This window comes from Podarcis liolepis (genome assembly GCF_965112155.1).
Source record: "Podarcis liolepis genome assembly, chromosome: 10".
Taxonomy (NCBI): Eukaryota; Metazoa; Chordata; class Lepidosauria; order Squamata; family Lacertidae; genus Podarcis; species Podarcis liolepis.
The window spans coordinates 73,352,280-73,365,388 of NC_139562.1; the positions used below are offsets into that span (position 1 = coordinate 73,352,280).

The 13,109-nt window shown below is 43.0% G+C and overlaps 1 protein-coding gene across 4 annotated transcripts in view; it reads left to right on the forward strand.

Moving 5' to 3' along the window:
* SEPHS1 (selenophosphate synthetase 1) overlaps nucleotides 1-13,109 on the forward strand; it is a 32,035-nt gene that overhangs the window by 14,898 nt on the left and 4,028 nt on the right. For all 4 annotated transcript variants that reach the window (XM_083464219.1, XM_083464217.1, XM_083464218.1 and 1 more), the window contains exons 4-8: nucleotides 1,611-1,718; nucleotides 3,552-3,706; nucleotides 5,145-5,235; nucleotides 7,348-7,447; nucleotides 10,578-10,790. In XM_083464219.1, the coding sequence (XP_083320345.1) occupies nucleotides 1,611-1,718; nucleotides 3,552-3,706; nucleotides 5,145-5,235; nucleotides 7,348-7,447; nucleotides 10,578-10,790 (667 nt within the window). The remainder of the gene's footprint in view (nucleotides 1-1,610; nucleotides 1,719-3,551; nucleotides 3,707-5,144; nucleotides 5,236-7,347; nucleotides 7,448-10,577; nucleotides 10,791-13,109) is intronic.

A 13,109-nucleotide genomic window follows, 5' to 3' on the forward strand; every position in this document is an offset into this window, starting at 1 on the left:
CTCCAGTTGTATTATTTTACATTCAGCAGCAAGGGTTTTCTCCCTGACTTCATCCGCAGTTTGCCATATCGACGTAAATTCCTGTATCGATCTCTGAATGGTTACTGTGTTAGTGTTCACCTTTTGTCCCAGATTGTCTATTTTCCTGTGAAGCTGTTCCAACGAATCGTTTATTTTCACTAAAGCGACCACTAAGGCCTCTTCTGTCGACATTTCACCTGTTTTTTTCCTTTCCATTTACCATAACACTTGAGAAATTCAAGGTCAATCTCAGAGTCTCACAGTTCTTATCTTGCATCTGGAAGTCCCCCTAGCCCAGCTCTTATAAAGTAACCAATTTCAGAGATTTCCACTAGAGGGAAACAATGTCCCCTTTAAACACAACCCATAAAATCCAAAGTTAATTTCAGATTTCAGTTACTTTTTACTCCTTTTTAGAAGCAGCCGGAGACAATAGAAACAATGTATTTCTCTTCCTTTGCTAGCTGTCAAGGAACGTTCTAAGTGCTGTCAATGAACATTCCACAACGTCAGTCCACTAGCAGCCCATTTCCAGGGTCAGAGCGGCTTTATTTTATCTCCCTTCACTCTCTCCTGCAGGCATACTTAGTCCACAACTCCCCCCCCCCCTCTTCTCCTGCCTCCAAGGGGGGTTTTGTGCTCTTTACCGATGGAAATTTAGGCTTTTACAAAAGGCTTTCCAAGACTTCAGCCTAAACCTCCTTGCCTCAGTCTGTTTACAAGTAGGGAAGGCGGACTTCCTGTTTTGAACCTCCCCGTTTCGATGCCAAATTAAACTTTTAAAATCCGATTCTCCCGTCTCAGCTCTACTCACGGGTAATTACTTTGGAGTCAAATTGTCCACAGGAAAAAGTCAATGCTCTCCGGCAACAGCTATGCGGCTTCGCTCCATGGAAGAAGCAGACGATTCGAAGCACTGCGCCGCTCACCCCACGTCGCTCCGGATCCCCGAAACCGGGTTTCCCCGCGAGTAGGGGAGGCGCAAAAGGTGCCCGCCAAATCCCACGTTCACAGGCTTCTCCCGCCTATGATTTTTACGGGTCTCCGCCTTCGCTGCGGTGGTACAGACCCAAATTCCCACGGGGCAAGATCCTCCCGATCAGAGGAACTCCGCCATTGCCGGAGGCACCAACCCGGAATACATTGACAACTTGCCACTTCAGCCTAACTCTGAAATGTTGACACTGGTTAAATATCTTCCAGAGCTGTCTGCTGTGTCTCTTAAAGGAAGAAATAGATAATCATTCACCAATGCAATATTAAAATGTTTATTAAAACAAAGGAATTCTAATTGTAGTAGACCTGCCTGCAAATGTATATTTCTGCCTGGAGGTGGTGCCACATATATTACAGAATTCTGGACATTATTGGCAATACAGTACACTAGAAGCATGTTTTAATATAGTTGTAAAAAAAATGTTCCCTTTGAAACAGAGTATAAAAATCTTTAGTTCATTATCTCTGCCTTTCCGTTGTTGAAAAGTTTGGGAGAAGGATGTATCTTTTCCCCCTATCTTATTTTGTAAAGCAGCACATGAATTGATGATGCTTTGTAAATTCAATAATTTTTTTTGTGTGTGTGTTTTTAGGGACGTATAGCCTGTGCCAATGTTCTTAGTGATCTCTATGCTATGGGAGTCACTGAGTGTGACAACATGTTGATGCTGCTTGGAATAAGTAATAAAATGACAGATAGGGTAAGTACTGTAAATACTGCTATCGGAATGCATCATGCTAACATATTGCCTTGTGTCCCTGAAAATGAACACCAGCTTTCATAGAGAACAATGCAACCTTTATTCCAAGCATCCACAAGAGAATCCCATGTTTGTTGTTGAACATCTATCAGTTATCCTAGGATAACAAAAACATTTTTTTCCAGCTTCCGTTATGATTCATGCTCAAAGAAATAAGAATTACATTTATATACCACCTTTTCCTCCGAGGAGTTCAAGGCGGGACACACGGTTCTCCCCTTCCCATTTTAAAATAGTTGTAAAAAGAGTAAGCAAGCCTAGGGGAGATCAGAGGTTGGCTGAGTGTTGTGTGAACTGGGCCAGTCTGCAATTACCAGGGCCAGGTGAGACCAGACTATTTTTGTAGTCAGACTAAAACATGCACACAGGCTTTTGCGGTTCATGCCACTATTGGGGTACAGCAAGGTGCTTGAAGGTAGTTGGAATGTTTTTTTCTCACACAACACTTTGGCAAGTGCATAATATCAAGCAATATATAACTTCTGTTTAATCTGGAACTCACAAATATGGGATATCTACTTGCCCCATCTTTGTTTTGCATTTTCATCTCATTATTGAATGGCACAATGTGTGGGAGGGGTGCTTTTTTGCTTGGCATGACTTGTACCATGCAGAGAAGTGTTCTGCTTTTCACAATGTACATTTGTATTGTTTTGTGTTCTCCTGTACATACCTTGCTGTATGCTTTTTATTAAAAGTTTTGGATTCAGTGGTACAGAGAGGGGCTTTAGTCGAGTGGGGGCTTCCACAAACAAAAGGAGGAGGAGGAGGAGCTTTTTTTGGTCATTTCCCCATATTCCCCTATACCACCTCCCAAGCTGTCCTGAAAGGTCAAGCAGCTCCCAAGTGCAAACATTTTAGAGGTGGGGTAGAATGAGGGGAAAGAGAAAAGTTGCAGAAATCTCTTCCCCTCTCCATTAATGGCAGTTGAAAGCACCCACTTTCACGAGTTGAGTACTCACATCTCTACATCCAACCCGTTTAAGCATAGGTTTTGAATCCAAGAAATTGTTATTAATTGTACTTGTACAGTGGTGCCTCGCAAGACGAAATTAATTCGTTCCGCAAGTCTCTTCGTCTTGCGAGTTTTTCGTCTTGCGATGCACGGTTTCCCATAGGAATGCATTGAAAATCAATTAATGCTTTCCTAGGGAAACCGCCTTCAGAAGGCTGGGGGGGGACAAGGGCTTTTCTTCCCACCCCCAGCATTTTAAAAAACCCCGGGACAGCGGAGGACTTCTCCGCTGTCCGGGCGATCTTAAAATGCTGGCGGGCGGCATTTTAAAATCGCCCCGGGACAGCGGAGGACTTCTCCGCTGTCCGGGGCGATTTAAAAGCCCCTGGGAAGGCAGGCAGGGGGGACAAAGACTTTCGCCCCCCACCCGCCTTCAGAAGGTGTTCCCGCCCCGCCGCCCGGCTTCGGAGCAGCGTTCCGAAGCCGGGCAGCGGGGGCAGGTGTTCGTCAAGCCCATAGGGAAATTCGTCTTGCGAAGCGCCTCCAAAACGGAAAACCCTTTCGTCTAGCGGGTTTTCCATCTTGCGAGGCGTTCGTCTTGCGAGGTACCACTGTACTTTAAGTTTTTGGAAAATGTGTCTCAAAGACTTTCAAAGAAACTGTGAAACATTCTGCTCTGGTTTTGGTTTGACCAGTAGCTCCTATGGATGGTTTGCAAGTTAAAAATGGATTCAGCAGGTGCTGGTTTGCACCTCCAGACTGGATTTTTTTTTCATTGATTATAGAGTTTATCTGCTTGTGTTGTTTCTGATCTCTAGGAAAGGGACAAAGTAATGCCTCTAATTATCCAAGGTTTCAAAGATGCCGCAGAAGAGGCAGGAACATCAGTGACTGGTGGTCAGACAGTATTAAACCCTTGGATTGTTCTAGGAGGAGTGGCCACAACAGTCTGCCAGCCTAATGAGTTTATAATGTGAGTTGAAGCATTTAATCCTATGCAAAAGGGGTTGTAAAATATTAAAAGGGGTAGGTACTGTTAAAATTCTGGATATTTCCTTTCTGTAATGTTATCTGTAAGAAAACTGATGATATTTTGGCCTTTGGGTTCTTGGATATTAATCATACATGTCTAACTGCAGAATCCTATAAATATTTTCTTGGACATAGGTCTTGCTGTGTTCAATGAGGCTTACTCTCTAGTAAGTGTGAGTAGAATGGCAGCCTCAGAAACCTTTAAAATGAGTTACCCTTTTCATTTGGAGAAGCATGTATCAAGAATGAAAGTTAAGCTTCTGTTCTTCTGGTGTCACATTCTAGATTAGAATGTTAATTGAATGTGACCATTACCAATTTTTTTAAAGGTCCTTGAATAACATGTATAAACATACCCAGGAAATCATATTAATAGTTGCCACTGTATTCAGCATACAGTGGAACCTCGGGTTGTGAACATGATCCATGAGTGAGGCACCCACAGTGCCACGTCTGCGCATGCACGTGACGCAATTCGGCAGTTATGCGCAAAGCTTGATTTAGCACTTATGCGCGAGCGCCGAAACCCGGAAGTAACACATTTGAGTACTTCTGGGTTCAGCGCGTCCGTAACCTGAAAACGTGCAACCTGCAGCGATCGCAACCCGACGTATGACTGTACTGGCTACCTGTTACATTGTACCCTACAATGTAGAATGAACATCCTTGGAGCACTATGTGGCTGTAAATCCTTCCATGATTGCAGTTGTTGGCTTTGAGGTCTGCTTACTTTGTTTCTCCTTGATACAATAACTTACGCTGAAATCCTAAGCTTTTGAAGTAGGAGGAATGAGATTTCCATCTATATACAGAACTGAGACCAGAATCCTGCTATGGAAGCTTGACATAAATAAGATCTATTATTATAGGTAGCGTGAGTGGCAATTTCTCATCATTAAGCACTTTAAAAACAATCCTCTGAAACACGAATAAATGTCAAATGAATTATTTAAGCCACCTAAACAAGCACATTTCATGGGATTTCAAAAAGTATTTTTGTTATTTAAAAATAAAATCTTTGACCTTTTCTTTTACTTTGTCTTTGTGATTATATTCTTTTTTTAAAAAAAAACCACACACGCACCAAAGGTCTAGTATCTGTGACTGATTCACAGTATAGTTCTGAAGATGTTGTTTTTTCATTGGTTACCTGTAGTATCTTTCCATAGCCTTCTGTAGCTGGACAGAGGGCTACTGTTACTCAGTTTGAGATGCAAAGTTCATAAAATTGTCCTCTGGCATTTCACTTCTCATAGTCCTCAGTTTTAGAGTAAGCTCTTTTGGTGGTTGAGCGTTGTTGTATATATTCTGTGGAATGCTGACTGGGAAATAATCACATCATATGTGTCTTTTTACATATATGGGTGTCTTGTTTGCAGGCCAGACAATGCAGTGCCAGGAGACGTGCTTGTGTTAACTAAACCCTTGGGAACGCAGGTTGCTGTAGCTGTCCACCAGTGGCTAGATATTGTAAGTAAATGCGTCTGAATGGGGTCGGAGTAATGGATCAGAGAAATAATCTGTGTAGCTCTTTATCTGAGGCAGTTATCTTAACCTTGAAAATATACACCTGTTTAATCAGTATTTGAACCAGTGAATAGGCATAGGCTTAAACCTATTTACATAAACTGCTAGCAATTTGCTATTGAAATCTTTGAAACTGGGGTTTTGCTCTGCAAGTATAGATCAGTTAATTATCTAGAAATTAAAAAAAAATAATCTCTGAAATTCAGTATTAGTGATAGTATTGAAACTTTTCACTGTAAAAGCACATCTCTATGTATGTTGATATAGGGCATCTATTTTGATAATATGCTTTTCATTGTGCTTGATGAATACTCAGATGGTGGTGATGATGATGATTTTATGAATTTAAATTCATGCAAAGATTGCAGGGCAGTTCACAACATAAAAATACAAAATGAGAAGACAGAATACACAATAAACCAAAAAGAAACCAATAACCCCCTCCCACAAACACATTTAAAAGGCCGTAGACTGTTCAATCAGTCAATGGTTTAAAGATACATGATGAAGGCACTAGGTGAGCTTTCCTGGGGTGACCGTTCCACAATGGGGAGCCACTGCAGAAAGGCCCCATTCTCATGTTGTTGCCTCTTGTGGAGGTGCCACACAAAGAAGGGCCTTAGATGGTAGTTGCAGGGTTAGTAAACCACTAGTAAACAGTTTTTTAAAGCGTGTCATCATTTTAAGAAAGGTAAAGTATAAATAAAAGCAAGTTGGGCTATCATGTATGTTACATGCAAAGGCCAGGAGTTTTCTTGGCACACTTCTTACCATCTTAGGATGGGGAGACATGAAAGAACAATTCAGGAGATTCCATAGTTTTTTGAATGTGGGATATTCCTTTTCAGATCTTGCAGTCCCATTTGAGTATTCAAGTACTCACAACCTAATTGAAAATGAATACTGGTTGTTTAGATACCCTTTGCTTTGAGGTGGATTGGGGCATTCATCAGACAGATTTACTGTCCTCTGCCCCACACTGTTAGGCAGACTTGAAATGCTTCTTGATTCATTGTTGCACCTGGTTTCCCAGGTTGCGTCCGTAATTAAGTGTGAGTTATGTGTGTAATTATGTGTGAATTATGTATTGTGTGTTCATATTTTTGACATTAAGGCTGCAACCCTACATACTTACCTGATAGTAAGCCCCATTGAATACAGCAGAACTTTCTTCTAAATTAATATACACACTAGACCAGTGTTTCCCAACCGGTGTTCCGCGGCACACTAGTGTGCCGTGAGACACCGGCTGGTGTGCCGTGGGAGGAAGGCGGGCGAGTCGGGCGGTGAGGATCCGCGTCGAGCCGGGGGCGGCTCCGCGGTGGTGGTGCCGAGCGGTGGGGCAGCGCGGGCAAAAGGGAGGAGCGCGAGACAGCGGAGGAGGAGGAGGCCGGCATGTCCGGGCAGCAGCAGCAACAACAGCAGCAGCAACTCCCGCCGCCGCCCCCTCCTCCGCCCGCTATCGCCGCCGCCGCCTCAGCTGCCCTCGCTCTGCTGCCTCCTCCCACCCCGGCAAGGGGGAGGGAAAAAACTTTCGCTTTTGTGCGTCCCTCCCGGCGTGACGCTGCGCGCTGACGTCACGGGGCGGGGCTTTAATGGTGGTGTGCCGCGAGATTTTTTTCCGGCTAACAGGTGTGCCGTTGCCCAAAAACGTTTGGGAAACACTGCACTAGACCATTACTGAGGATGGTAGAAAGCCAAGCAAACTGTAAAGAGTTCCAAAAGCAGCTCTTTAATGTGGGTGAATGGATAACATTATTGCAAATGCAGTTCAGTGAAAGTAAATGTAAAGTGATGCACATTGGGAGAAAAAATCCCATCTTCATCATCTCCACTAGCTTAGGTGACTTTAGAAAGGAATTTGCCTTGAGATATGTTTGGAAGGCAACAAATAAATGACAACAGTAATAATACTTGACTCCTGTTGGAAGCAAGATGCTGGACTATATAAGACCTTTAGTTTACTGCACTTTAAACAAAGTAATTGCATCACATGCAGAATTTATGTAGTTAAAACACAGATAGTTTGATCTTGTTTCTTCTTCAACATACTAGCCAGAAAAATGGAACAAAATCAAGTTGGTGGTTACACAAGAAGATGTGGAGCTAGCCTATCAAGAAGCAATGATGAATATGGCAAGACTCAACAGAACAGGTATGAGAATGGGGTATACATGCTTCATGATGAAACTTTTTGGAGTTAAATATGGATAAATAAGTCACTAAGAGGCAAACAGTTTTTGAAAAGCATGTACACCGTTTGTATTAGAGCTGGAAAAATATTAGTGTTGCAATAAATCAGAAATAAATCAGATTTCCAAAGCCCTCAGAATATAGAGGCCTTTGCAATGTTCTGAAAATCAAAATGGAGGGTCTTGGCTTCCTTTTTAAAAGTAGGATCAGAGGACATCAGAACATTTTCTCTGCCTTTGATTGAAATGACAAGAATGGTTACTCTTGCTATCCTTGCCATGGCTTCATACCTAGTACTCCCTTTCTCTCTGGGCAGATAGTTTTTTAAATCAAACTTTGGTTGTAGAATTTCTGCATTCTTTGCAAATACAGTGGTACATCGGGTTACATACGCTTCAGGTTACAGACTCCGCTAACCCAGAAATATTTCTTCAGGTTAAGAACTTTGCTTCAGGATGAGAACAGAAATTATGCTCCGGCAGCGTGGCAGCAGCAGGAGGCCCCATTAGCTAAAGTTCATAAACCGAGGTACCACTGTATTTGGTCCTACAGAAGGGCTTTTCAAACATGTTAAAACTTTCTGCAATTGTGGGTGGCCCCAGGTCCATACAGACACTTTTTAGTATGTCCTATAAAAACTGCTGCTAGTCAGTGATTAATGTTTCTTTCAATGTTTGTGGAAATAACCTATGATGCTGGTTTATTTTGTATGGTGCACAAATTGAGAAACTGCTTACCTGATAGTTTATAAAGCTGTTCTAACTATCTTTCCGCAGGAGCATCATCTAAATATAATTCCCCTAAAAGGAAAATATATTTTAAGTGGAGTGTGTGCGCACGCATGTGTTTCAGGTCTGAATATCCCAAATCTATTATACATAGAGAATGAAAGAAGCTTAGACTTCAGTTCGTTTGAAATTAGGTTTTCCTACTCACTGGTCATGTAATTAAACTTATTAGTATGTAGGGAGTATATGTAGCCACTCAAATAAAACAAAGTTGAATTTAACCTGGAACTGTTCTTTCAAAGTTGTAAAATATATTTACATGACACTTCCTTCTTCTAACTAAGAACAATACTTCCCAAACTCCTCATGCTTTGAAAGCTACATTGAACAACACCCTAGAATGTGTCATCTGTAATGTATACTAATCATTACTGCATTTGATGACTACCTGCTCACATCCTCTTACCTGCTTACCGCTTCTATTGCATCTGCAGAAAATAGCAGGAGACATTTTCAGGTGGTTCACAATTTAATGGAACCAACATTGGGGTTCCGTTAACCCCAAGATCTCCTGCAATGATTTTGCAAAGTTTTTTGCAGATAAAGTCGCTCAGATTCGGGAAGAGGTAGACTCCACCGTGGGAGCAGGGCCGGAGTGGGAGAGTGCTAGAGTCCTGTCTAGTAGAGTTGCATGGAATCAATTCCAATCTGTTACCTCCGAGGATGTGGACAGACTGCTTGGATGATTGAAACCAACCACCTGTCTCCTTGATCCTTGCCCATCCTGGCTCATACATGCGAGCAAGGAAGGGCTGGGTGATGGGCTCTGTGGGGTGGTGAATGCTTCCCTCTGTGAGGGAGCATTCCCAGACCCATTGAAAGAGGCGGTCATTAAACCGCTTCTTAAAAAAACATCTTTGGACCCGGCCAATATGGCCAACTATCACCCAGCCTCTACCTCTCTTTCAAATCAGAACCAGTGAAGGCAGTGAGTGCCTGGAGGCGGTTGGAGGATGGATGGCGGCTAACAGATTGAGGCTGAATCCTGATAAGGCAGAAGTACTATTTTGGGGGAAAGGGGGCAGGTGGGTGTGGAGGACCCCCTGGTCCTGAATGGGGTAACTGTGCCCCTGAAGGACCAGGAGCGCAGCCTGGAAGTCATTTTGGACTCACAGCTGTCCATGGAGGCGCAGGTCAATTCTGTGTCTGGGGCAGCTGTCTACCAGCTTCATCTGGTACGCAGGCTGAGACCCTGTCTGCCCATGGACTGTCTCACTAGAGTGGTGCATGCTCTAGTTATCTCCCGCTTGGACTACTGCAATGCACTCTACACAGGGCTACCTTTGAAGGTGACTCAGAAACTACAACTAATCCAGAATGCGGCAGCTAGACTGGTGACTGGGAGCGGCCGTTGAGACCACATAACACTGGTCTTGAAAGACCTACATTGGCTCCCCGCACGTTTTGGAGCACAATTAAAAGTGTTGTTGCTGCCTTGAAAGCCCTAAATGGCCTCGCCCAGTATACCTGAAGGAGTGTCTCCACCCCCATCATTCTGCCCAGACACTGAGGTCCAGCGCCAAGGGCCTTCTGGCAGTTCCCTCACTGTGAGAAGCAAAGTTACAGGGAACCAGGCAGAGGGCCTTCTCGGTAGTGGCGCCCGCCCTGTGGAACGCCCTCCCATCAGATGTCAAAGCGATAAACAACTACCTGACATTCAGAAGACATCTTAAGGCAGCCCTGTTCAGGGAAGCCTTTAATGGGTGACATTTTAGTGTATTTTTTGTCTCTATGGAAGCTACCCAGCATGGCTGGGGAAACCCAGGCAGATGGGCGGGGTACAAATAATAAATTATTATTATTATTATTATTATTATTATTATTATTATTATTATTATTATTATAGACTGATGTTTCAATGTATTTTTAGTCTCCTTCTGGAAGCAGCCTAGAGTGGCTGGGGAAACCCAGCTGGATGGACAGTGTATAAGTAATAAATGATGGAGGTGATGATGATGATGCAACTTCATTTTTACTCTTTCTGCAACATTTCTGAGTATTTTAATAAAACCTAGTTCAGAATTACTGCTACTGCTACTGGTACTATTTCAGTTCATTACCTGCCCTTCACTATGTGGTCCATGGGTGAATTACAACAGTTTCAAATTCAATATGGAAAACAGTTCATATAAATTACAGTCACAGGAATAGGGTGGGTCCTGAAACCACATCTCTTGTGTTAAAGTTCAGAGTAAAGTGATGGGTCTTGAAACTTCACAGTACATAACTTAAACTGGTTCACAAAGTGGTGGAAAAGAAACTCCAGAATTCATCGTAATGTTTTCTCCTGTTTTCCATTTCCAGCTGCAGGACTGATGCACACATTCAATGCACATGCAGCCACAGACATCACAGGCTTTGGAATCCTGGGGCATGCACAAAATTTAGCCAAGCAGCAGCGCAATGAGGTTTCTTTTGTTATACACAATCTTCCTGTTCTTGCCAAAATGGCTGCAGTCAGCAAGGCGTGTGGCAACATGTTTGGCCTTATGCATGGGACGTGTCCTGAGACTTCAGGTAAATCTCCCTTTTTAAAATAAGGTTTTTCTCCTAAGAATGTCATAACATACCATATCTATAGCAGGAAATTTAATATGAATCTGTGTCAGCAGTGTCTTGGCCAGGCAAATGCTTACTTCATGTGACTGGGCAAATTTCCAAACTTTGTGCACTGCATTTTTAACAATATTTGAATCATTCATGGAGAGCAGGATGCATATTGCTGAGAGTTATCTTTATAGAATTAAATGACATTTGTATATTTGTGAAGTGCAGCCTGCATTACAATTGGGACTGGGAATCAATTCTAGGTAGGTTGCAGTGCGTGAGATGTTGCATTTCTGCAATTACAAATAGCCTTCAGTGAGACAAGTAAAAAGGAAGGCTTGCCATATTGACTGGACAAAGCAGTAAGAACTTATTTGGGCAGACCAGTAAATTTAAGTAAATATTATGAACACTTCCTACATTGAAGGATGCACCACACATTCAAAAAGCAAATTATAAAGATGTCAACTCTTTTGCTAGCATGTAGCTTTCAAGAAACTCCCTTGGTTAGTCTAATGGACTAATAGCTAGAGAAGGCCAGTTAAGTGTTTGAGCTTGCTAATTCTCTTGGGCTACGTAAGATACCATTGATCATGGCATCCTTCTGGAGAGGTTGGCTGGGTTGGTAGTAGGAGGCTTGGCTTTTGGTGGTTCTCTTCTTTGGAGCACTGATTCAGAGGGTGGCCTACCTGAGGGATTACTACTTTGCCCGATAACCTTTATGTTGAGGTGTTCCACTATATTATTATTATCATCATCAATTGCTTTCCATGAGGCATCCTGAAGAGGTTTACAATATCATAACCTATATATAAAACATTTTTTAAAAATAAGAATTTTAAAACAGCAGCAGCACATATGTAAAATTAATTCAAAAGAAAGACAAATATCAATTGGGATAAAGATTCTGGATGGCTTGTTGAAAGAGGAATGTTTTCCCCTGTTGTTGAAAGACAATGGAGAAGGTGCCTGTCTGATATGCAGTAGGAGGGAGTTCCAAAGAGACTTTAAGTAAAGATAAAGGTAACCCTGACTGTTAGGTCCAGTCGCGAATGCCTCTGGGGTTGTGGCACTCATCTCGCTCTATAGGCTGAGGGAGCCGGTGTTCGTCCACAGACAGTTTTTCCGGGTCATGTGGCTAGCATGACTAAGCCACTTCTGGCAAACCAGAACAGCACACGGAAAAGCCGTTTACCTTCCCGCTGGAGCGGTACCTATTTATCTACTTGCAATTTGATGTGCTTTCGAACTGCTAGGTGGGCAGGAGCAGGGACCGAGCAACGGGAGCTCACCCCAACCTTCTGATCAGCAAGACCTAGGCTCTGTGGTTTAGATCACAGCACCACCCACGTCCTATAAAGAGACTCTAGTGCTACACTTATGGTATGATTCTGACAGTTTGTGGAATGGTCCACCTGATAAAATGGTGTCTGCAAGATACCCTGTCCTGCATAGTTGGGTATATAGAATTATAGAGTTGGAAGAGACCACAAGGGCCATCGAGTCCAACCCCCTGCCAAGCAGGAAACACCATCAGAGCACTCCTGACATATGGTTGTCAAGCCTCTGCTTAAAGACCTCCAAAGAAGGTGACTCCACCACACTCCTTGGCAGCAAATTCCACTATATAGGAGGGAAAGACAGGATCCTGATCCCAAGCTTTTTAGGGTACACCAAGTCAAATCATTTTCTTATGATCAATGACCAGTATCAAGACAGACACCAGTTATAAAATATCACCATCCTAATATGCAGCTGCTGAAAAATTGCATTAGCTGCCGCTTTGCTACTGATTACTGGTAATGTACACCAATACCAGCAATCAGTAGCAAACCAGCAACAAGTGCCATTCTTTCAGCGGCATATTAGGATGGTAATATTCTGCCTCATGGAGCTGTCCAGCTGTTGCATTTTGCACCAACTTGCAGCTTCTGGGTCAGCCTTGAGCAGTCGCACACAGTGCATTGCAGTCATCCAAACTTGTCTCCTGTGCATCTTGCCACCTGCAGAAAAATGCTGAGAGAAGTCACCTGGGAATTTAGAGTGGGTGCCATGAATACGGTGATTACACTCAGCGCTCTTGCGCGCTCTCTCTCTCTCTCTCTGTGGGTTGAGGTAGTGGAATTGCAGAACCATTTTCCAGAATGCAGGCCAATAAACTGAATCAAACTCCTGACAAATGAGGTTCTATCACTACTTTAGTTGCTCAAGGACATGATGTTCAGTCTGCTCTAGACTGAGTTACACTCTCCCAAAGGATCGTGTTTGCAGTTTAGCGATACTGTTGTG